This window comes from Coffea eugenioides, chromosome 6 (assembly GCF_003713205.1).
Source record: "Coffea eugenioides isolate CCC68of chromosome 6, Ceug_1.0, whole genome shotgun sequence".
Lineage (NCBI taxonomy): Eukaryota > Viridiplantae > Streptophyta > Magnoliopsida > Gentianales > Rubiaceae > Coffea > Coffea eugenioides.
The window spans coordinates 12,786,275-12,812,730 of NC_040040.1; the positions used below are offsets into that span (position 1 = coordinate 12,786,275).

Consider the following 26,456-nt stretch of genomic DNA (forward strand, 5'->3'; position numbering starts at 1 on the left):
TACTGTAATGTATTGCATACACTTAGCATATCCAACTTCAAGACCAACAAAAATTCATATCATACCTGCAGTTTTATGTACTCTTTTTCCTTTTTCTTCATCTCATGTATTTGTTGAGTTTTAACTTGCTATTCAACAAAACACTAGATTTGTTAGCATCAAATTTTCTAGGCAAAATTAAAGAAATCCTGTAATGAACATCAGATGAACTGAAATGTCCTGACCTGATTCCCAATCACCATTCTTTGAAACTCATCTCGTTCTTGCTGCAACTTTTCAATTTGCGCTTTAAAAGCTGCAGAAGCTTTTGCTTCCTGGCCATAAACTCTTAGATAAGCTCACAGAATAGCTCAATAGGATAAATTAACCAATACAAGACAAAGAATAATCCCATGTGGTAAAATACGAACTGTTCTTGTTATTGCTTGGGTTCCTATTTCTCTATTTCTTGGATGCAAGTTTGGCCTTCCAATCTCCTCCACTTTAGCTCGAATCTTGAAATGTCTGACAAAAACCTTGAGGAAAATAGGAAAAAAACTGCTGGAGCCGATTATAGATCCCTGCGACAAAGCCCAAGAGTAATAACTGCCAATTCATTTCAAGAATTAGTGATTCATTTTAAGCATAACATTTTTCTAGCAATGACACTAGATAGAATTGATAATTCATTTCAAGCAGAACCATATTCTATCTACAATAAACTGAAAACTTCCTTGGGTCCTCAAAAACCTGAAGTAGAAAATTGACATATGTACTTAAAACCGGCAATTAAATACCCAGCAGTTATATAGAAGCGAGCAACTCTAGTTCACTCAAATCCTCTCACAACTCTAGCCTCCAATTTCTTTCAGACCACATGTTTAAGTCAAAAAATTCCTCTTACTCCACTAGTCTCGTAATTAGTATATTATACTAGGTCTTCCATCCACGAAACTTCTGATCAAGTGAACAAAATTCAAGAGCACTCAAATTAACCCTCGACATTATTATGGTAATCTCAACTCAAAAATGTCGAAACTTACATTTTAAACCAAAGTAATGTTAGTCGAATTACCAAAAACAAAAAAGAAAAGAGGAAATCACAAATAATTGTCTGCAAATGACAGTTAATTTCACAGAACGAGCCACTTCCTTTATCATGAAATTTGCGACTGTGGCGTGCCTGTAACCTTAGGCACAAATCCTGAAACCAAACACCACCGCTGCTCTCCTCTCTCTCTCTCTCTTCGCATTTATTTTACTTTCTATGACTCCACAAACAAAAGAAAAAAAAAAACAAATTTATTTCTAAAAGTGTACATATAACCGGACAAACTAGACTTTGTGCACATACAAGTTAACCGCCACAATGCAAAATGACAACAGTATGTTAGTTTCATATCTCCACCCGTAAGAAAAATGTACACAGATTGAGAAACCATTCACATTTCCATTCTTCATTCATATTCATGTAACCACACAGTCCCTAAACAAGTAAAATTATATGGTAGAGGAAGGGCCATACCGTTGTCTCTGCTCATTAGCAGACTCTCTAAAATCAATGTCCCTCTGCCTCTGCTGTAACAGTGCATATATGCAATTGCAAGTCCTTGCGATTGAAACCTACTCAAATTGCATTCAGAAAACCAAACGAAGTAAATTCACTTGCCTGTGCGCGCACACACGGGGAAAAAAAAGTTCAAAAGTTACTGAAAAGGGGGAAGAAAATGGAAAATGCGATGACTCACTGGATCATTGGCGAAGAGATCAAGCGAAGCCGGAAATCCGAAGGTGACTAGGGTTTGATTCAAGTACTTGGCACAGTGCTCGAGGTTGTTAACGTCAGCAAATGCGTCACTGAAAACTCACATCACAGCCGGCCGAGGCCATCTTGTTTTATTAGCATATAAATCGGACTATATATCAACCAAAATTCAACACATTGTACGATAACCACAGAAATCAGAAACCTAAGACAACTAGTGCAAATATATAAATATATATATATATATATATTCGAGGAATTAATAGTAGTTCTTTTCCATTTTTTTCTTTTTTAGTGGTACCTGATCCCCAAACTTCCAGGCGGCGTAGATGCTCGCTGCAAATGTAATAAAAATGAGCAGAAATTACACAAAATTTTGAAAATTTTAACCTCGGAAAGGGGGAAAAAAAAAGAAGAAGTTCATACTCGGAGATCAAAATCAGAGTCAGTCGGAGGCGGCATTGGCAGCAAAAGCAGCTTCACTTTAATAACAACAGAAATCCACACCAATCTAAACGAACTCGATCAACCGGCAGCGGGCGTGTGTTTTAGGAGTAGGAGTTGAAGAGAGAATGCGTAGATCTAAGGGGAATGGGATCGTGCCAGGAATTTTTGAAATTTGGAGTGAATAGTGAAGTAAAAGCGGAGAGGAATGATGGCGCTTCAAGTGGATTCATTTCTCAGTTACTACCAGAGAAATAGAGAGACTTGCTTTTTAGTACAACTCCACTTTTTCCTCTTTTTCTTTGTTGGTCTTCGTTGTTTGGATAAAAGTGGGTAGTAATAAATAAAAGGATTTTAAAAGAAGAAGGGGCAATAATGGACAGATAGATTTTGCAGGTCTGACTTGTTGGGATTTGATTTGGAATTCGTGAGTGAAGTCGGGGGAGCGGTCTGACGAGTTCAAACTTGCGGTTGACCAATAATACACGACTCTCTTTCACGTGCAAGCAAGCAGGCGCGCATTTTTTGCAAGCTACATAAGTAATAATTCTTATGAACCTCAGATAATTTGCTTCACAGTTGTGCATTCGGAAATTAAAAAAGAAAGCAATGTGGAACAAAAAGTTTGCCACAAGAAAATTATTGGACTCAAACTATTTATTTAAAGCCTTGTATCCCAAGCACATTCCAGAAACAAGCAAACGTAGCCTTTAAACTCAATCAACCGTCTCGGGGAGATCAAGATTGGGCCAAAAGCAAGCAATTGATTTGCACCTACTAAAAGAAAAAAGAACAAAAAATGAATCTGAGGAATGAGGAGAGAGCTAGTCTCTTACTCATCTGTATATAGATTGCAGCTTACACCTTCTCAAAAAATTAACGAGAAAACTGGCTTCCTTCACTTTGTAGGGTTATACACTTGATGATGAAAGTTCGTTCATTATTAATTAAGTATACTAAAATGTGTCAACAAAACGGTAGAAATATATTTTGAGCACTAAAACAAATACTAAGATCATTACAATGATATATAATGTACCTTTTTTGATAAACATAGTTCATCCCTAAATAATGCTGTTTTGTCTGGACAAACTATTATGTATTTCGAAAAAAATCTTTAGAATAACACTACTATAATCTTTTTCTTTATATATATATATATATATTTTGATATTTGTGAAATAAAAATGATAACAAGATGATCGAGGGAAATGCTTTTATGCAGCAATAATGTTCGAAGCTAATTGCTGATTTCATTCGTTGGTTCGAGTGGCTTGATCCACAAGGCTCTAAACAAAGAGACTCGACGAGCTTCTTCTTATAGCGAAGAGGCAAAAGTTGTTAAAGAATCTGATGATTTGCGCAATGCAATTAGGCTTTACGAGTGACAACGTGTTAAAGCCATGATGATTATGGTAACAATGATAAAACCTCGTACAAACGTCCAAACCCCACACTCCCGAAACCGACAGAACAAGCTTCCTCTTCTTGATGTTGATGGTGCCCTGCCACTCCAAGGGAGGGAACTCGCACAAAGTTATGTGTTTTTTTTTTTTTTTTGGTTTCCCCATCTAGAATGTCAAAAAACTTTCAACATTTTCCTTATAAACTAAAATCTTTTCTTTGGAAAAAAAAACCATAAAGTTTATGTTGAATCCAGAGATTAAATGTGCGCGAAATTCGCCCACCCAAGATAAACATTCTGCCAGTGCCTATTCCACCTCCCCAAAGTCCAAACCCCAAACAACCAAGTAGAATTATTTGCAATAGTACGTTTCGGTTTGCATGTGTTTCGGTGACTTTTCTCTCTCTATTATTTTGCTTTATTTCTCTTGTTCTTGTTGTCAATATTAGAAGCTAGTTGATGATCGTTTTCTTACAAAAAAGGGATAGAAAATGAGAGCTGCCATGCCATACTAAAAATGGAGCCTCTTTGCCATAGAACTATTTTATATGTCATCAGAAATAGTAAATTTAATTGTAAAAATTAAGTTAAAAAAAAAAAACAAATATCATACTGTACGGTTTGTGAAGATGCCCTAGCCCAGAATCCGTCACGAAAAGGAACCCAATGAACTGGGATGATTGTCACTTTGTGGGCTTTTCGTATTAATTCTGAGCCATCAATGGAGACATCAGTTGATACGGGCTTGTGGTTCGAGGAGTTGTCCCCCTGTCGAAGCAAACCATCCATTTGCCTTCTTGGAAGATTTGGGCCAAAAGCCCCATTTTGCTTAAAGCTCTCCAGGAAAAGAAAAATCTGTTCATCTTCCACCTCCCAAATCCCCACTGAAAAATATTATATGAAAATTTAAGTGTGGGACTGTGGCTAAAAGAAAAAAGAATATTTTCATTTGTTGTTGACAAACTCAAGTAATGCAGTACCTTGATGATGTGTTAAATTCTGGACTAATACTAAAGAAAAAAAAAAAAAAGAGTACATACACATTTGTAGATATAACACATAATAACGTGTCACCCAAAGGCAAAAGAATTGGAATAATCCTCATGAAATCGAATGAGGAAGCTCAATATTACACGACTAATGTCCTTAATAATTAAGCTGGGCACTGAGGAAACCAAGTAACCAGCAATCAATCTATTAGCACACACAAAAGAAAAGGCCAGGAATCGCACAACGTGGGCTCGTGACTACTGGACCATCAGTGGGCCACACAAAGGCGTTATTAGTTTTTTATTTATTTTTTACGATAACACTTTTATAATCTAATTTACAAGAAGAAGAGTCTAAAGAGACTGTGTATAAGAGATTGCTCTAACGCTTCTTTTCAATTTTTTTTATTACAAATGGGATTCGAATCCTTGACCTACAGCTCAAAGAGGAAGTTAATTCCTTTTTAGGCTCTGTGGTTGCAAAGGCTTTATTCGGTGGAAACGTCATTTTCAAATTTCAGTGCAGGAGCAAGTGAAGTCAAGAGGAAAGCTATCAGTAAATACAGGTCCCATGTCTGGGGTCTAAACTCTGAGGCCAGGCCGGGCGGCAATAACATCGTCGTCTTATTAAATCAATGAATGTATTCAAAGAAAAAGATGGTTGTGTTTAATCTTATTAAATCAATGAATGGATCCGAAGAAAAAGATGGCTGTGTTTAATATTTGTTGATGGCTTTGGAAGGTGGAAGTTTATACCCGTAGGTTGTAGTTAACGCGGGCCTCGTGCGAAACTGAACTTTCTTTCTTCTGTTGTTCTTGTTGTTTTTTTCTTTTCTTTTCCTTTCTTTTAAGGTTCAAATGTCGAATGAATTTTTATCTACCCATATGTTCTTCCCAATCCTACCCCCCAGACTTCCTGGAGAATATTAGATGAAAATTGGTTGTGTGCATGTCTGTGGTTACTAAACCAACTCAACACTCAACCAAGTTGAGTTGGCCAGTAGTGAGAGATTTAAACCATTCCTTCAGCGTAATTGAGTTGGCCACTATGGAGAGACTTAAATTTTTTTTTCGGTGTAAGTCGATGGATCAAATTTCTTTGCTTGCATTCTTGTCCAGTTTTTTTTTTTTTAAAATTTCACTAGTGAATGTCTATGCACTCGTCTAGTCCAATGAAAGTTCAATTATCACCGGATTCCCCATTGACCACTTTGACTCCACTATTTTTCCTTAGTGCAGAGTATGAATAGACGTGTAATAAAAATTATCGTATCGACAATAAAAAAAAATGTTTCTGGTTACTGCGAGAGAAGTTTGTAGGGCTTGGTAGTGACTATTTGGAAGTTTCAATCATCGTTTGATTCAAAGTTATGATTATGCTTGATTCTGATGTTACAAGTTGTTGCTAGGAATCAAATTATGTAGAGTATTATTTGAAATATTATTTAGAATAATTATTATAATACTTTTTGTGATGTGATGTATATGAAATAAAAAAGTGATTGAAAATATGAAAAGGTGGATTGAAAAATTTGTTTATGATACAAACGAAATATTATTTGAAAAAATTTGATATGACTGCCGTATGTATATGAAGAGAAGACACGAACACAGCCAGATACGACCCCGTGTGTATATGAAGAGAACAACCTAAATTATAGAGTATAAGTAGAAAAAATAGAGACAAAATAGGAAGTAATTACGACTCCATGTCTACTGAATAGTGAATACCCGAAGGAGAAGCTGTTGTACTTAAATGAACAACACGACATGCAAGTTATAGGTGGAGGATCCACGTCCAAAGGATTAAGGGAACCCTGCAGGCACGACACATTTGGTTAAATTGAAAAATGAAGTCTGGAATTTGAAAAGTATATGGCACAAATTGTTATTGAATATTTTAAGTTTCTTTATTTTTGTCTCTAATCTTTTTGTTTATTTTAATTCAAATGGTGGCACGTATTCTCTCACTCAACTCATCAAAATATAGATTTTTTTTGTCACTTAACTGACGAAAACGTGCATTTTTTCATTCAATAATGTAGGTTATAATTAGTTGAATGACCAGCATTTATGTTAAAGAAAAACTTTATTGACTAATAAAATAAAAGTTTAAAAATTTTGGAACCATTTATGCCATTTCCTCAATTCTGAAAATTGAAACTTTGCTAAAGTCTTGTTGAATCCAAAAAGTTATATTTGTTTTGATGATCAATGGAATTTGAGTATTATTTGGAAATTCAATTTCAAGTATATTACACAATTTAATATCAATGTTATAATTTATTTTTATATTGAATTAGGGTTCAAATATTGCTTTTCAGTATTTAAACTATATATTAATGCAAAAAGTCTGTGTATGTAAGACATGGATTTTCATGTTTTGGGGTGTAAAAATGCGTGTATTTGATAGAAGAAAGAATCCTGTAGAAAGCATCATGTCTTTGTAAGATATGTGCAAAGTTGTTATATTGTCTTTGTAAGCATTTTCTTTTAAAATTAGAGTAACTCTTTTTGAAATTTATAGGTATTGCTAACTATAAAGTTATATAAGCTAATTATGGCACGATTCTAGTACTTTTGATTCCAATTAAGGGAAGAAAAAAAATCAAATTCTCTCAGTATTTCCAAGATGGACTATTAGATAGAACTGTCAATGAGATCGGTTCAACTCAAGCTTGGCTCGTTCGACTTGAGAAAAATATCCGATAAGCCTGACCTTTCAATGAACCAGTTTGAGTTTGGGCCTAAAAAATAAGTCCGAATTAAATATGAATCGAGTTTGGGTCTCATTAGACTCAAATTCGATAGAGGTCCGGCCCTTTAATTACATATATGTATATAATATATATAATATGAGTAAATCTTATATATACTAACAATGTATACACTATCATCGTTTAATTCATGACATGTGTACAAAAATTGAATATTAAATTCAAATTTTACATAGTTGTCATTCATCTAACGTTGACAGTGTATACACTGTCAGTGTAGGAAAGATTAATTCATATACACTGTCAGTGTATGAAAGATTAATTCATATAATATTTATATTTTGATATATATATATATATAATTATATATTCAGAAATATTATTACTAAATACTAAATATATATATAAATTACAAAACATAAAAATACATCTAAAGACTCTTTTACTATCTTTCTTGAGATTCAATATTGACAATGCATAAGTGAAATTCTAACTTTTCTTATTGATTGAGTAAATTTTTATATTCGTATAATATTGGTTGATTTCTTTTTGATCTAGAAACACCAATCATCAAGTATGTTTGGATTTAGGTTACAAAGCTATGAAGAAATTTCAATCTTTAAAGATGTATTGGTTTATGACCGTATGTTTTATTACTATTTTTCATGTATTTTGAACGAATTAAATAGTGTTGAAAATTTTTTTATTTATGTACTTTTTAAGAACTATTACTTGTTCATATTTTAGTTTAATGTTGTAGTCCTATGAACATTATTTTAATTTTATAATTTAATAGTTATACTAATTATATTAAGAAAATTGATGAGTAATAATAAGTGAGTTTGGACTAAATCCAAATAAGGCTTAAAATCTAAATATTTTGTGAGTTGAGTATGATTTTCACATTTATTAAAGTTAAACTCATGTTTTGAAACCCAAAAGTATTACAAATTAAATCAACTAATCATAAACTTATAAAAGTCCGGCTCATATTACCCGATTGATAGGCCTATTGTTAGATCCACTTTTGACAAAATTTTTCTTTGAAGCTCCGCAAGTCTAACCAGAGAATAATTTCACGTGGAAAATTCCTTATGCCTGTATCATCTGTATTGTCAGTCTCGTAAAGCTCAAAATATCACTCTAAAGATTGCATCGTTCTTGATCAATTTAGGCTAGCAACATATAAGGTTGATGCCGAGCTGGTCAATATAATGCATGTTCAATGCATTTCTTGAAAAATGGACCGGTGGTAAGACTACGTTAGACTTTACGTTAAAAAATTGCTCCTATCTATGGACCAAACCAGACATTTTGACTCTGCCAAACTGGAAATTTCCCTAAGAACTGGCAACGAGAAGAGCATATTTTGATTGATTAATATAGAGCCACCATCGTTTTCTGAAGAGTGATTACAATAATAAGGGAGCAAGAAACGTATCATTGCAGCCGATTTACGTTCCTTAACTCAGGCACGTACCATGGTTGAAGAACGAAAAAGAGGCAGCCAATTATGATCATTAAACTGGTCAAACGAAAACGGAAGTCAGACGCGGCAATTGAACTAAGAAGATATGTTTTAGAGCCTTGAGATTTTTCTTCGTCTCCTGTCCCGGGTTCCCCTCTCCTCCTTTTTTGACCCTGTTCACTGGATCTGCGCTTTTGCCTTTCATAAACTGTTATTTTCAAAACCATTACCTCATTATAATCTCAGATAATGACTCATAAAATAGCAGCTACATTCTTTCGACTAAAAGGCAGCTGATTTTTAAGTCAAAATACAACAGAAGTACACATGGCATCCGATGCTGCATGGTTCTCTTTCTCTTGGCGAAAAGTATTTGGGCTGCATTTGTTTACTGGCCGTTATTATAACGTAAGAATTATTAGCAGTTAAAGTACTGCAAAAATTTAAAGCTTTGATTGCAACATAATACCCTTTTTTATTTATCAGGAAAAATTAAACTGCAGATATTTAATCATTAGTAGAATTTGTTTTCTTAGTAATTACTTCCCGTTTATTAGGAGCACATGTAGTTTTTGGGCATAGCCCATCAAAAGAACAGAAGGCCTAGAAACAAATGGGGGAAAATAAATAATGTGAGTTTCTGACAAAAAAAAATCATCAATTGCAATAGGGAAAATAATCATATTAAAAATCATCCGGATCCGATTCATTTCCTTAAGAAAACCATTTTGAAATATTGGTGCGGTTCCGCGAGATCCATTCTGTTAATTTGACAGCCTGGATTAGAGCTAAGAACATGGTTGCAATGGTGTGGTGGAGTAGTTAATTTGTCCTGCACATGGGCGCTCTGGGCTTTCCTGACCAAATACCGTTGGATTCTCAGAATTCCCAACCACTCGCCCCACTAATTAATTGAGTTGTTCATCATTAAATATTTCTAATTATATTTCCCTCTTGTAATTTGCTTTACATTTTTTTTTCTTTAAAATAACTATAACTATAACCGAACATTAACAGTACACGACTTGACTAATTTGCCATTGGATGATGCTGTGTTGTATATGCTTTACAAATTTGACATAAATTGCATCAGTACAATAGATGCATGGTCCGGGAAATGTCTTAATTCTTCATAGTTTTCTATACAAACAAACACGCTTAGATCTCCCAATATGATGTATTGTCGAAAGAATACTTTATAATCTTGAAAAAGTTAACATTGCAGCGAGCATGAGCTTTGTGACAAGAATTAAAAGGTTGTTTGAATTATATTTTTGAAAATAAATAACATTTTTTAATATGTGATGTATGTGAATTTCAAAAAGAATATTTTTAAAAAACTCAAAATATTTTCTCAATAAAATGGCAACCCAAACAAGCTCAAATCTAGCTTCTTTTTTTTTTTAGCATGTATAGCAACACTTAAGACAGACGGGGAAGTGGGAAACAGAGGGACTAGACAGCTGGGAAGTCGAGCTTGTTCGTCTTCGAGAACTTTAAGCCCCATCTAGTGGCAGAGTGGCGGTTGCATGTCCAAAATTCTGAATTTTCTCGAGGAAACATATAGTGAATGGTTTTTAATAATAATGGGAATAGCGGAGGCTCCTACCACTTGGCCCTAGACTGGTCACGGTTTCAGAATCATCGATTCCGATTTAAAAATCAACAATTCTGATTTTTTGAAGGTTACGGTTATAGTTCTTGAATCTTCGATTTTGATTACAGTTTCATTTTTTTCCGATTATGGTTCCGATTCTTTTAATCATGTTTAAACACTTTGTTTGTTATAAAATTGATTCTAAGAAAAAATAACAATAAATGTTAATAAAAAGGGAAAAAAAGAACTTTATTGTATTATCGTGTGCAAGGAAAAGAAAAATTGATGCAAATTTTATTTAAAAAAAATCTCATTGTCGATTAGATTTAGTTCATTCTGGATTTAAATTAATCATGTGATATAAACTTACTAATGGCTAATGGAATGGAACAATGGGTCGTTAGGGTTAGATTGGAGATATTGGTATTAGATACTGACTATTGATATGATATCGAATTCTAAATTGATCAAATATATTTAAATAGTAAATATTTTTTTAGACGATTTGAACGTATCGTAAACCGTCGGTTACGATTCTGGTTCAGAAACCTAAACATAAATCTTTAGTCACGATTATGGTTCCCAGTCCAATTTCCAAAATATGGTTTCGATACCAATTCAACAAACTGCTAAGTTAGTTTCAATCTAATCTCGATTCAAATCTAAAACATAGCTACCCTATTTGGTGCCCCACGTGTCCATGCAATTGGGGGTGAGTTCTATAATTTTGACCTGCGAGAAATCTTTGAACGCGTGAATTCAAGGATTCAAAAGTTCTTGGATCGTATCAATGTGTAGTCAGCAGTATCAACAGATAGGGGTGAGCAAATTCGGTTCTTACCGAATTCATAATCGATTTCAAATTCAATTCGGTAATTTGAAATCGGGTATTTGGTAATTTGGTACAAATTCGATACATGACAAATTCACCGAATTCTAATATGGTATGAAATAGGTAATGAGATTATGAATTTGGTAATAACCGATTTCGCATTCAAATTCGGTAACTGAAATCGGGTATCGCATTTCCGCATTCGAATTACCAAATTGATATATAAAATTATATAATATATAGATAAATGCTATTTAGTATTAGTATATACTACTAATACTTTATTATATTATATAGGTAAATACTATTAATAATAATTAGTATATGGTATTATCATCATATCATGTACTTATAATAATAATAATATATAATAATGTACAATATATTCTTTTAGTATTTGTTAATTGTTATATGACTATAATAATACAAATATATAGTAATACATAACGATATAAGATAACTATAATTATTATTATTTTATACATGAGTAACATGACTAGAATTAGATAATAATTAATACATATATGTATAATACTAAATATTAAACAATAAACATAATTCATAATTAGAATTTAGATATTGGTAATTTGATATATCATTCATGTTTGAATTATTGAATATTTGAATGCGTAATCTGTAACTTGCAAGTATTAGTGTGTATTCTACATATTTAACATAAAAATTCATATTATCTATTCACTAATCTTAATTCTTAAGGCTTTAGCCTTTAAGTATAGATAAGACAACTAAGCAGTTAGCAATGTAAGTGAATGCATATGAATTGCAAATCAATGTATTAGTTTATTGACTTTCACAATAGCATATGTAAGTAAATAAGTTTTATTTTGATTTGAAATAAATTATAAGTTTATAACTAATATAACTTATCACTAATCATTGTAATTTGTAAGTTTGTAACTAATATTACTTATTATTAATCATTGTAAATTATGAATTCATAAATTATCACTAATCATTGTGTTCCTTAAGTCATAGACTAAGGTTTCTAGGTATAAGTTGTCAAATAAGTTAAAACTCATATTATCTATTTACTAATCTTAAGGTTTTAAGTATAGACAAGACAACTAAACAGTATAAGTGAATGCATGTGAATTGCAAATCAATGTATTAGTGTATTGACTTTCACAATAACATGTGTAAGTAAATAAGTTTTTATTTTGATTTGAAATAAATTATAAGTTTGTAACTAATATAACTTATCACTAATTATTATAATTTGTAAGTTTGTAACTAATATTATTTATTATTAATACTGTAAATTATAAATTCATTGTAACTACTAACTAATATTACTTATTATTAATCATTGTAAATTATAAATTCATAAATTATCACCAATCATTGTATAGTCTAAGGTTTATTCTAGTTTAAATTAATAGATAAATTATTAATTTTTTTTAATAGATGAATTCGGTTAAACCGAATTCATTACCGTTTTCGAATTTGAAATCGGTTGCGGTATGAATTCGGTTATGGCTAATTCGGAATTGAAAACGGTTTAGATTTCTATATGTAGAATAACCGAATTCACAGAATTCAGTGCACCGAATTACCGATTTTGCACCGAATGCACACCCCTATCAACAGAACCAGTTATCGTTTCCTTTTCATTTGACTTTATCATTAGATGCTACTTTTTTTTTATTTCTCCCAGAAGAAATTGTGATATATCAAGTCATATCGAATATGGAATGCGACTATTAGCATGAAAAATACCTTATTGAATAGAAATATGGAACCACTTGACCATCCATCAAATCAAATTTAAATAGATGAGAAAAACATTTCAACCAAAGTTAATTTCTGTTCCAATATTAGGCATCCGAAGAAAGAAAAGCCCTCTAGGCTCTAGTTCCTCGACTCTTCTCCCTAACTAAAGCCAATGTAGAGTATATCCTCTGACGTACAACTACTTGACGAAATATATAATATAACTGGATACTCGGAACTTGCAGTTGCAATTAAATGTCTACGTTAGTTGGGAGTTCGGAATAGAAACGTAGATGGATGTTGGGCAGTAAGAATATAAATGAAGAGTGCCCAACCAATTGGTTGATAGCAAGATGACAAATTATTGAGCAGTATATTTCACGCCCTTGTGAGTCTAGGGCTGCAAACGAGCCGCGCCGAGTCGAGTTTTGGCCCAATCGAATCGAATCTCGACATAATTTCATTGAACTCGAACTCTCGAGCTCGACCAACTGACAATTTCAAGCTCGAGCTCGCGCTCGAAAAAAATAAAAAATAATTATTTTATTTTTTAAAAAATAAATAAAATAATATTTTTTCTTAATAAATAATAAAATATTAAGGATATATATATGTAATTTTACTATTAAAATTAAAAATATAAATAATAAATAATATTTTAATAAATAATAAAATATTAAGGATATATATATGTAATTTTACTATTAAAATTAAAAAATAAAAAAATATATATACTTAAAATAAAAAAAATATATTAAAAAATATATATATATATATATATTCGAGCTCGTGAGCTAACGAGTTTAATATTTTGAATTTGAGTTCGAACTCGAGCTAGCTCGAACTCGACTCGAGCTCGAGTTGAGCTTGACGCGAGCGGCTCGATTCGTTTGCAGCCTTACTTGTGACGACAACAAAAACATTTGCCGTCTCCAACGAATAAACAAGAAATAGTTCCTTTTCTTTTTTCTTTTAAGGAAATAAACAAGAAAAAGTTGTTTTCAAGAATTTAGACTTGCGTGAACTTCTATTAAAGATGCCCTTCTACGGGGGGCACTCGTTTAACGTATGGCTGATAATACTAAGGAATCCCGCGGGACAGGCAGCTTGTATAATGCAAGACAAATGTTCCGGCAAGCATCACTATCAATTTCGAAAACCCATATTTGATTTGAAGAAGCATAATAAAACTTTAAAATAATTCCTAGTAGTTAAGGGCCCAAGGTTTCTGTTTTCAAGCCCAAGAGAGCTTGGTTAGCGGTAAGGGTTCAGAAGAAGTTTCGGATTCAATTTTTTTTTCTTTCTTTTCATTTTTTAAATTTTACCTTCTTTTTTTTTTCTTTGGTTGATAAAGAAATCTGCAGTCGTTACTCTAGAGTACGCGCCGGATAATTCCACCATTTTTTTACAAGAAAAAAGGAATTTTTAAAGATAGGTCACTGTATTCAAAAAGGTAATAACTTGTTCACCATTTTTTAAAGAATTGGTTGCATGTCAAGATGAAACCCTTTACCACGTAGTCCTACATTAACTAGACACTCTTGCCGTTCATGATTTTGGTAGTCATATTTTATGAGCTTTATAGACTTGGAAGGATCTTTATGAGCCGAAGACACAAGATGTTACTTATTCAATCAGCCAAAAGCAAACCCCAAGAAGAAACAAAAGATGGGGGTACTGGTTGCTGTTGGACATTAGATGTGTATCACGTTAAGGTGTCCTATTCAAGAAGTACGACTAGGAGTTAATTTTGCTGCGTTCCAAGCCAAATATTGAAAGCATCAAGCATATGAAAATATAAGAAAATTTGCAGCAGCAAAATCTTCCATTTTTTTGGTAAAAAAAAAAAAGAGACTTAACGGAACTACGTAAACTTAATCAGAAATGGTAATTCGATACTTCTTAATAGAATGCACCAAAAGTTTAAAGAAGACAAATTCTCTTCTAACACATCCATTTTTATTGTCGTGATACAGGAATGCACTAAAACTGCGCAATTCCTGGTAGCAATCTTCGTTAATAGAATAATAGGATTTTAAGAACCATGGTATCCAAGCATATATTCTTCTAAAATACAAAGCTCATTAATTGATTTTTTTGGGTTTTGTTTCAGTTTGTTCCTCTGCGCTTCTCAAAACTAGTAGTCTCGTTTTCATACGAGGACCGAAAAATGGAGTTTAATCAAATTTCTAAAATAGCAGTAGATATTCCTTTATCAGCAGTTAATATCTGGCCGACATAATTTAAAATCGGCCAAACATGGGACAAATTATATCTGGCGATGCTCCAACTAGTGCTTCACCATCCATGTCCTCACAAAGAAGTTGAATAGAGTATTCTTCCCAGTTTTAAAATTTTCTAGAAGAAGAGTAGCCGTTCAAATTGGTGGTCTTGTGAGTTGTGGGGTCTTGTGGCTGATGGGATTCCACATTTTTCACATCATTTGCAACATGAATGCCGGCGGTTCTGCACAATTAACCATCGAATGGATGTGAATACAATTGTGTTTGGATTGGGTCATTATGTACAAATTCTCTTTCACCCCTCTAACGGACAAGGGTGAGATTTAAGAAATGAAGAAAGGAAAATGGTGATTTTTATTTATCCTTATATATAAATGTTATTCGGTTCATGATATAAATATATTTTTTAATTTTCTTTTATGTTTATCGTCGCCTTTATTTTTTTTTATATGACATGCATCATATTATATAAAATAAAATATAAATCTACAGTGTTTTTTCTAAATAATTTCTATAAAAAAACATACTAAAGGGACAAAAAAGATGGGAGGGATAATTCTCATGAGTAAACTATTTAGAGTGAATGGCCCAAAAGGTCACTAAACTATTAAAAATGGCATCCTTTGGTCACTAAACTTTTTTTGTGGCCAAAAAGGTCACTAAACTCGCAAAAACTCTCCAACGTAGTCATTTTACCGAATCTCAACGGTTTCTCATCCGGTGGCATGGGCAACGTGGAATGGAGGAATATAGTCAAAGGGCAAAAATGTCTAAAAGATTATTGAAACTGGTGAAACCGTGGGCTATTCCCTACTTTCAAACTCTACGCCAGGCTGAGAGGCCTGAGAGAGATGACTCAGAGGGCACCGGCAAGACTGACCGGAACAACTAGAAGCAAGAAGTTTACGTGCAGTTAGCGGGACATCCCATCACCCACTCTGTGTATTCATCACAGATTTGATAGAAGATCTGGCCGGAAAATCGTGATGAGGCCATGTTTGGCATCCGACCTTTGGGAGTTTATGGGATCTCAGCCATCTAAGCTTAAGAAACGTAATTGACCCAATTCTCTCTCATCTTCTGGAATCGGATAACTGGAAAGAACAGAGCTCGTCTCGCCCCTCAGAATTGAACCCCTAGATTGACTTCATCTTCTCCGGCGATAAAAATAGAGACTGTAATTTCCCTCTCTCCTCCTAATCCTTCCTTCTTGATTGATGACAACCTCAATTTCACCGCCATTTCAGAATCCGAATCCGGCTCTTAGCATTCTGAATCTGTGCACTCCGACCAGAATTTCCTCTACTACAGCCCAGAAGACGACGACGACGACGATGATCAAATGAATTTCGTTAAGGATTTATTCGCGACCCACCATGGTATCCCCGACCATGGACTGTGTAATTCTGAATCCGGGTGTACTTGTCTGGACGAAGAACCCAAATTAGTTTTAGGTGCACAGGCCGAATGCAATGGGGTTGCTTCTCTTCCGTCAATGGTCGGCGGTCTTCGAATTGTGAACATGGAATCGGAGTCCGACTCGGAGTGTTTACAGCCAGTAAACTTCACCAGAGAAGACGAAGTGAATGTCGGTTGATTGGTCAACTTTGGGAACGAAACAGTCTGTGAGTTCACTTGCCCCAATAATCTTTTGGACATTTTTGCCCATATCAGAATATTTATTCAATTCAAGACCCTTGTAACCGGATGAGAAACCGCTGAAATTCGGTAAAATGACTCCGCTGGAGAGTTTTTCCGAGTTTAGTGATCTTTTCGGCCATAAAAAAAGTTTGGTGACCAAAGGATGCCATTTTTAATAGTTTAGTGACCTTTTGGGCTATTCACTCAACTATTTAAGGGGTTCCTAAACTATTTCAGCCATCTTTGAATACACGAATTCACTCGTAACGCGTGATAATTGTAAATTTCTTCGGGGATTAGTTGAAGTGCTTCGTAATGGTTACATTATTATCTTTTGAGCTAAATTCAATTGAAGGAAAGACAAGAATTTTATTAATTATTTTTATTAAAATATTGTTGTTTGTACAAATTTATTTATATTTTTCAAAGCAATCCCTTTCCCCTTTCCCCTGCTACCGATCTCCACTATGGATACCTTATTTAATGTATTATTCTTTTTTTTTTTGTATTTTCGAGTGTTATTCTAGATAGTATATTAAATAAAGTTTTTTTTTTTGAAACAAACCATATTAACAGATTTTTATTCTTTGTTTGCAAGGAAAAAACATGGAAAAGTGAAGAAAAGTTAATTATTTTTTCCTTTATATACGTTTAATTAGGAGGAAAGTTGAAAAATTTTGTTGCAGGGTCTTACATTTTCATGTATTTTGTATCTTGCAAAATTTGCATAATTTTAAAGAAAAATAGTTAGTTCAATAAAAGAATTTGAAGAATTGCTCCTAACTATTACTAACTTTCTAATTTCCCTTGAAATTTTTATGGATGACTAAATGCATAATGAAAAATAAATTTTGTTTTCTTTACCTTGCTTTCGGATGCTTCACTTTCTCGCAAAAACTTTCCATCTATTCAAGTGACAACAAAATTAGACCCATGTAACCTTCAAGGTTCTTGTAAACCTAAAATATCAATTACTGTGCAGTACATTTTTCTTTATTGTACAAAGTTGACTTTGAATGGTTAAAAGCACAAAATTTCAATCTCAGTTCTTATTTTCATTCCTTAGTCTTGCTGATTACATGCAAGCACAAAACTGCTGAAAATGTTTGTTCCTTGAGTCCGACGTAGGATTGTGTACTAATTTCAAGATACAATTCGCATCAAATTAAAATTAGCCTCGGGAACTCATATAGCGAATTCGTAATAAAAAAAACCACGTGTCCGTTTGGACAAAGGAAATTTAGAAAAAAAAATTTTGCCTCACAAATCCCAATCACCTTTTTATCTTCCCAACCACCTTTTTATCTCACATACATCACATCACAAAAGTGCTACAGTAAATATCTCAAATAAATCATCCAAATAAACTCTTATCCAAACAAAATCAGAGATTTTCTTATACACCAATTTTCTTGGTATCTTTTAGTCGTAAAACCACGTGTCCCAGAACGAGTGGCAGGCAAACCACCGCCACCAGCACACGATCACGTATGACCGCACGAGACGCACGAGGGCATTTTCTGCCCATTATTCTTCAGTACAATGAGACAGAAAAGAGCATTTCTGAAAGGAAAAAAATAAAAAAGAAGACAGAAAAGGGCATTTCTGATATTCAACAACTTGAAATAAAAATTGAAAGAGAGTAATCATAGTACTTAGCATACTTCTACTACTGCTAAACTCCAAATAGAAAAAAAAAAACAATTTTTTAATTTTTTTTAAATTTTTAACCCAAAAAAAATCCATGCATTAATTAGTCAATCTAAAAATTATAAACTAAACAAACCCATCACCCGGTCCAGTCCCGAGGCAAGCAGGCAGGATTGAAAGTTGGAAGTCTTCCTCTTCCAGTTCCTCCTTCGTCCTCCCCCTTCCCTCTCCCTTTCATTAATTTCATTTAACCATGGTTAAGATGTGTTAGGTGGGTTTGACCAGTCTGGTTTGGCAGGCTGTTTAATTTTTTTTTTAATTTTCCCCATGCTTGTCTCTCGCTTGCGTTGGTTGTCCATATAAAGTCAGCTCCCTTTCTCATTTCCCACATTATTAGATAGTAATTTGGACGGACAGTTCTTGCCAAACCTCACCAATTTTCACCAACCCCCCTAAAGCAATCTGACCTGCGAGAAAATTTAGCAAAAGCAGCTTGATTTTTTCAGCTAAGCATTCAAAATTTTGATATATTCGTCGATTTAACTCCTACCCAGTTGAGAAATTCCAGTTTCAGTGGGGAAAACTCAAGTTTTCCTCACTTTTGTAGCATTTCTTGAACTGGGTCTGTCTGGCCGGCGAAAAAGTTGGAATTTTTTTCTTTTAAAGTTAGTTTTAGCTTCCACCCAGTCGAGAGGAGATGGATTCTAGCCCAGAGAAGTTGTCACCTTTCGATTTGATGGCTGCGATCTTTAATGGAGCTAAATTTGACGGGTCTAATTCGTCGGAGTCCGGTGGTCCGTTGCCGCCGGCGGTGGTGGCGATGCTGATGGAGAATAGACAGTTGATGATGATACTGACGACCTCGGTTGCTGTGCTGATCGGATGCGTTGTTGCATTGGTCTGGCGGCGGTCGTCGGCTTCCACCAAGAAAGTGGCGGAGCCGCCGAAACTTATTATGACGAAATCCGTGGAGGAGCCGGAGGAAATTGATGATGGAAGGACAAAAGTTACCATCTTTTTTGGAACCCAGACTGGTACAGCTGAAGGCTTTGCTAAGGTGTGTTGTCACCTGAAAAATCCACCTTATTATTTTATGAACTCCATTTGATTTGATTCTCCGGAATATTCAAAAATAAGGGCAAAAAGAAGAAATATAGTGTCATAATCAAATCAATTCTGATGCCTAGATAAAAATTTTGGAGGACAAAATTGGCCTGCTGAATATGTCAAATTTGGTTAGTTGGGATAAACTTCCCGTGGGAATTTGTGAATTGCGAAGGGTAATTTGGTCATCTCAATTGTATAAAAAAAAGTAGAAATGGGAATGCTCTGCCTTTTTCTTTAGTTTGGGTAATTGAATCGTTGATCCCTTTTTTAGGCACTTGCCGACGAAGCTAAAGCTAGATATGAAAAGGCTGTTTTCAAAGTAATTGATTTGGTAAGCTATTCTTCTGTTTCCTTCGTTCATTTATTTTTCTTACCTCATGTTCTTTCTGGTGGCAAGCTTTTACTGCCATGTTTCTGTGTTTGACATGATATTGGCTTCGTCTAAATGACTGAGTGGCTGATGCTTGATAGGATGATTATGCTGCTGATGATGAGGAATACGAGGAGAAGTTGAAAAAAGAGACTTTGGCTTTTTTCTTCTTGGCCACGTGAGTTATAGTAATTGGTTGTTACTGATCACCGCCGAACTGCCTCTTTATTGCTTAAATACATCACTTTTTTTGGGAGAGGCTTTTTTTTTCACATTTTACTAATTGAGTATGGTTGATTTCAGATATGGAGATGGCGAGCCAACTGACAATGCGGCGAGATTCTACAAATGGTTTGCCGAGGTAAGAAAAAGGAAAAAAAAGAAAAATTAGATTGTTGAGATGTATATATGCTCATTTTCTACACTTAGTGCTATTTTGGAAACTGAGTTGGGATATGATCTTCCCGTTGATCTTTTAAAATGTGGTTGTGCGCAGGGAAAAGAAAGAGGGGACTGGCTTAAGAACCTTAGTTATGGAGTTTTTGGTCTTGGCAACAGACAATACGAGCATTTCAACAAGGTCTGGACTGGTTCTGTATATCCCTGCTCTGTAAAGGACTTGTATTGTGCACTTATGTTGTATAATCTTTTACTGACGGTTATATATCTTTGATAACTTGGGAACAGATTGCAAAAGTGGTTGATGATCTTTGTGTTGAGCAAGGTAATTTATATTCTATGGACTTACACTTTTGAGTAATGTAATGGGGGATGTTGGGACTGCTGTTATGATCCTTGAATAGGGAGAGTTTAACCCATTGACTGTCATGAACTTTTGATGATTCCAGTTGTGCTTTTGTGCTCCGTATCTTACCATTGTGTAAATGGTATAGAAATTAAAATCCTGGCCACGCCATCCTATTTTCTGCTACAGTATTCGCTGCCCTATGTGTTAAGTTGAAGATTAGGCTGTTAAAAATGCTGCTCTTTATATGTACGACCACAGAATGTATGACGAGAGAGCATGGCTGTTTGCCGCTTTTTTTCAGTGAACTTTGCATGTTGTGTCAAATATGTCTTTGTTTTCCTCTCTGTTACAACTAATTGTGATAGTCCGTTCGTTACTTTTCAAAACATTAATCATGTCAGGAATTTTTCACCTCCATAATTTCCTCTCCTTACAACTTTGCAGGTGCTAAGAGGCTTGTTCCTGTTGGTCTTGGAGATGATGACCAGTGCATTGAAGATGACTTTGCTGCATGGTATGATTGTACAAAGAATCTGCATGAACACAAAATCCAGTATATCATGCCTTGCATTTGTGCTTGTACAAACTTAAATAATGTTTCTTAATTTTGCTTATCCAGGCGTGAAAATGTGTGGCCTGAGTTGGATGAACTACTAAGGGATGGTGATGAAGCATCTGTTGCTACTCCTTACACTGCTGCTATTTTGGAATATCGGGTTGTGTTCCACGACAGATCAGATTCACCAGTTTTAGATGATAGAGCAAATGGACACGCTAATGGTCATGCTGTTATTGATGCACAGCATCCTTGCAGGTATAGATAGTGCTTCCAAGATCTTTTGGAGATGAAAAATAAAAAAGGAGTAGGCTTGTATGACGTTAGCAAAATCATGCTTTTCTTGTCACAATCTAATATATCTGCATTTCGTGGTTGAAGATCTAATATTGCTGTAAGGAAGGAACTTCATACTCCTGCTTCTGATCGTTCATGCACACATCTGGAGTTTGACATTTCTTGCACTGGAATTAAGTGAGTTGATATTTCCTTTGCAACTTAGCTTCTGTTTTCCTGTTTCTGAAGTTCCTAGACAGCTGTTACATTGACCATTGCAGAAATAAGGCTATTATTCTCTATTTCTGTGCTAGTGTTGTTCACTGATGTGTCTGTTGTATCCAGGTACGAAACTGGAGATCATGTTGGCGTGTATTGTGAAAATCTAAGTGAAACTGTGGAGGAGGCTGAAAGGTTACTGAATTTGCCACCAGAGACGTACTTCTCCATTCACACTGATAAAGAAGATGGCACACCACTTGGTGGAAGCTCCTTGCCACCTCCCTTCCCACCCTGTACATTACGAACTGCTCTGACTAAATATGCTGATCTTTTAGGTTCTCCTAAGAAGGTATGTCAATAATCATGTTAATATCTTGGGCATTTGAAAGTCACATTGAACTATGATGTGTTAATGCTCAATCCCATGCTATGCAGTCCGCTTTGCTAGCTCTGGCAGCTTATGCATCTGATCCTAGTGAGGCTGATCAGTTAAGGCATCTTGCATCCCCAGCTGGAAAGGTATCAACCTGTTTCCTTGTAACTTTTATTCCCAATGTGATTTTAATTGCTCCTCATGGCGATACATCATATCATTTTCCAGGATGAATATGCACAATGGGTTGTTGCAAACCAGAGAAGCCTCCTCGAGGTGATGGCTGAATTTCCATCAGCAAAACCTCCACTTGGAGTTTTCTTTGCTGCAGTTGCCCCACGTTTGCAGCCTAGATTCTATTCTATATCATCCTCGCCCAGGTATGCTGGGTTATTTTTCTACTCACAATTGCAGCATCACGTATTGGTGAATTTGTATTAGAAAGGCTGTTACTCGTAAATGTGGTTGGAATCTTCTTTCTTGTCCTTGGTGGACTTTGTAAATTGCCACATCTCCTTTCGTCATACGTCTAATATCTTTCTGTACCTTTCTCCAATGGTACTGAAGCTAATTTAAATCAGTTTCCACTTAAGCATTGTAAATGGGAATCGTCCTTGAAGAGTTAATTACCTTCTTGAGTTGCTTTTTATTCTTATTCTTATTTTTGTTTTATTTAAAAAATGGATGGTCTGATGGCCTCATTGTTTGCATGATTGTCATGCAGGATGGCACCCTCTAGAATTCATGTCACTTGTGCTCTTGTTTATGATAAAACACCAACAGGAAGAATCCACAAGGGTGTATGTTCAACATGGATGAAGGTATTGGTTATTTTAGTTTAGCATTTTTGAAATTTCGGGCCCTTCTTCTTGCATCTAAGTGTGTGTTATGTTTATGTGATTTGGAGATAATTTCATATAGCTGAAATATCGAGCTCGCTAAAAGTATAATTTTTGGCATTGTTTCGTCTTTGGCACGTATTTTTCAATCGTTGTAGCTTTGCATTCTTCTCACTTCTCAATTGCCCTATTTGTTTGCCCAGAATTCCATTCCTTCGGAGGACAGTTATGACTGCAGCTGGGCTCCTATTTTCGTCAGGACATCTAACTTCAGACTTCCTTCTGATCCTAAAGTACCCGTTATAATGATTGGCCCTGGTACTGGTTTGGCTCCTTTTAGAGGTTTCCTTCAGGTTTGTCTCAAAGCACCTAATGTTTCATGTACCTAGTTGGTATATAGCACTGTCAAGTTTAACACATGGTGTATTTGAATTGTATTTCAGGAAAGATTAGCTCTGAAGGAAGAAGGAACTGAACTTGGTCCTGCAGTCTTCTTTTTTGGATGCAGGAATCGCCAAATGGTCGGTGACTCATTTATTGAATTGCTACAATATCTGAAACTGTATGTACATGGTTTCCTTGTATACCAGTTTCTAAGTTTTCTGACTTTTATCACCAATCTTGCAGGACTACATCTATGAAGATGAGTTAAACCACTTTGCTAAAAGTGGTGCACTCTCTGAGCTAATTGTTGCCTTCTCCCGCGAGGGGCCCACTAAGCAATATGTACAACATAAAATGGCAGAGAAGGTAGTAGAAGAGTGTTGCATGCTACATACTGTGTTTTTCAGATTTTGTGTGTTTAGAGAGTTTTTGAGTACTATTTTTGAGATGTTAATCCTAAATTTTCATTGGGTGTTGTAGGCTTCCGATATCTGGAGCATGCTTTCTGAGGGAGCCTATGTGTACGTCTGTGGTGATGCCAAAGGCATGGCCAGGGATGTCCACCGAACTCTCCATACCATTGTGCAAGAACAGGTATCTTAACAGGATTAGCTGCTATTATTTGGTTGATACTTTTGGCTGGAGTATTCCTTCCCACCTACCACCTATTTGGTGAATCTTGCACTAATGCACCCACCAACCATTTGTGACTCCCATATGGCTGGAAAACCGTTCACAACTTCTTTTTCCACGTGTTGGCATGCATTAGTGGTCGTGGAGGCTCCTGAAACTTTGAAAAGAAGAGACATCAATTATGTAGTAATGTCAAATGTCATTTTCTTGAGATTGTGCCCCGCCTACAAAGTTGGGCCTCCCCTTCCCCACTTAAAATAAATGAAAAGCTAAACTAATAACAGAACGTCATGATGCCCTTCATGTATTTTACTGTAAAGTGCATTTTTTTCCATTTTAAACCAGGAGGCATAAGGATTATAAGCTGACCTCTACAACCATGTCAAAAGTTCAGTGTGACACAAAGCTAACGGGTCTGCCGATTTTTTTTGTTTCAGGGATCTATGGACAGCTCCAAGGCTGAGAGCTTTGTAAAGAATCTGCAAATGAGCGGAAGATACTTGCGCGATGTATGGTGATCAGCCCCTAAAAGATAGTAGGGAAAATGACAAAAAAAGATCGCGATGCTTTTATAGGTTATTAAGGGGAGGCATTGTGAAAAAGGTATCCCCGCCTTCCTCCGCCAGCGTGAAAATGGAAGTGTCCTTGTCGTGTTATTGTATTAATTCTTCTTTTGCTTTTGGAGGATTTTTTGGTTCATGTAAGTTATAAATACAGTAGTAATACATGCCATATTTATGTTGAACATATATATATATATATATATACATATATATATATGTGCCAATAATGGTTGGTAGCAACTTTTTAGAGGCATGCATAGCTGCCGGAGACTGGGGAGTCTGTATTATTACTAATGAGACAGGGAGATGGTTTTGACCGACCCACCGACATGGATTGATTTTGAACTCGTATATATTTGAAGTTTTTATTTCCAGTGTTAAACGTATTTTGTCAAGTCAGTCTTCTCTACCGTACTCTTCTTTCTTGAATCTGCTATTCTTCCTCTGCAAAGGTAAACAACTAAAGTATGATGGCGAAGTTATTGGTTTGTCCCTATGGAGCATACTTCAGAAAATGTCTGGGAGGAAAAGAGAGGACTAGGACATTGCAGTTTCTGTAGCAACTAGCAAGGCACATGTTTGTCTTTGGACATGACTTGATACTGAGGAATTTGGTTGGGACCAATAATAGACACTATTCGTAATTTCGAACCACCAAAAAAAAAAAATAAATAAAGGGATGCTATTAAATGGAAATAACTATGGGAGTCGGTAATGAAAAGAACAGATGAGCCCAGCAGTCAACTATTGCGTGAATCGCTGTCTACTTAATATGTCGAATGCATGAAAAGAACAGCCCTTGTTTGAATTGCATTTTCCGTAAAAAAATTACGTCGTTTTTCGTGATCACATTTTCCTATTACTTTTTTCCCTCACATACATCAAATCGCTACAGTAATTTTTTCATAAAAAATCATAAAAAATGCAATCCAAACACAACCACACCATCATGCATGATTTGCTTTTGCAGAATGTGTTTTTTGGACAGTCATTGGCTCAAAAATGATGGGTGCCACATTTTGGGACAACCCCCAGTTGAGTTATTTTTCCCAGCTGCCAGGAATTGATAGTTGGTAGTAATTGACTTGGGAGTTCATGATGCTCAATCGTCCATTTAATTGGGTAGGCCTATTTAAGTCTTGTCAAATTCTAGACATCATCATATAGAAGATGCAGTAATCTTCCAAAAAAGGAACAGAAATGATTGAGGACGAAAAATGAAGTATGCGTTTCAGCTTGGCCTGTTAATCAACATCCTTACCAGTAGAATCACCTTTTTGCCTTTTTTTGGAGAGGAGGTTGGGGGTTCACGTAATCATCACAGTATGGAAACTCGAGCTTTAGCCACACAAGATAAGTAATATACTAAGCAAAAAGTTAAATTTCCATTCCTAAGTAACTTAAATTTGTTGTGTTTTAAGGCTCAATACCAAAATATCTCCTTACTTCAATAGCACGTTGCCTCCCTTATTCATGAAACATGCAAATTGCCCTCTCTAAATTATGAAAAGACAGTCATGCCTTTATGCTTATTTCTTTTTTCAGTTTTAACCTTTTGGCAATAAAAAACTAAATTTGTTTATTAAAATTTAACCTTTTGGTTCCAAAATTATTATTTTTTAAACAGAGAACTGTTATATTAATAAGGGTAAAGTCTCATGAATGATTAATTAAGATGCCCAAAACATCTTATAGTTTCTTTTGTTAAAAAATAGCTCATTGTAAATTTAATCTTAACAAAATTTGTTCCTGCTTTCTCATACTCAAAACTCAAGTAAAATCATGAAACTTCGATTGAAACTTTAGTTGGGAAATGTTTCTTTCAGTTTTTCCTTAAAAAAGAACTATTTTTGGCATCTAACTGTATCATTCATGAGACTTTACCCTTACTAATACAACAATTTTTCATAAAAGAATAAAAATA

At 34.8% G+C, this 26,456-nt stretch overlaps 2 protein-coding genes and 1 long non-coding RNA gene across 3 annotated transcripts; 1 reads left to right on the forward strand and 2 right to left on the reverse strand.

Moving 5' to 3' along the window:
• Positions 1-64: 64 nt before the first annotated feature.
• On the reverse strand, positions 65-424 carry LOC113773024. Its single transcript, XR_003468739.1, has 3 exons — positions 411-424; positions 225-314; positions 65-128 (listed from the first exon to the last, which is right to left on the reverse strand). It is a non-coding gene; the product is annotated as an uncharacterized LOC113773024 (long non-coding RNA).
• A 9-nt stretch (positions 425-433) lies between these two features.
• Positions 434-2,468, reverse strand: LOC113773580 (afadin- and alpha-actinin-binding protein B-like). The gene is made up of 5 exons (XM_027318215.1): positions 2,171-2,468; positions 2,046-2,080; positions 1,728-1,836; positions 1,505-1,602; positions 434-515 (listed from the first exon to the last, which is right to left on the reverse strand). The coding sequence occupies exons 1-5, from the start codon at positions 2,204-2,206 to the stop codon at positions 434-436; spliced, it is 360 nt and encodes a 119-aa protein (XP_027174016.1). The 5' UTR covers positions 2,207-2,468.
• A 16,379-nt stretch (positions 2,469-18,847) lies between these two features.
• LOC113776104 (NADPH--cytochrome P450 reductase) lies at positions 18,848-24,914 on the forward strand. The gene is made up of 18 exons (XM_027321184.1): positions 18,848-19,518; positions 19,840-19,899; positions 20,040-20,116; positions 20,242-20,299; positions 20,435-20,518; positions 20,626-20,662; positions 21,131-21,200; positions 21,306-21,500; positions 21,624-21,716; positions 21,864-22,089; positions 22,176-22,259; positions 22,342-22,493; positions 22,838-22,934; positions 23,156-23,305; positions 23,396-23,473; positions 23,580-23,702; positions 23,817-23,930; positions 24,407-24,914. Exons 1-18 carry the CDS (start codon positions 19,159-19,161, stop codon positions 24,485-24,487), a joined length of 2,139 nt encoding a protein of 712 aa, XP_027176985.1. The 5' UTR covers positions 18,848-19,158; the 3' UTR covers positions 24,488-24,914.
• The last annotated feature ends 1,542 nt before the right edge of the window (positions 24,915-26,456 follow it).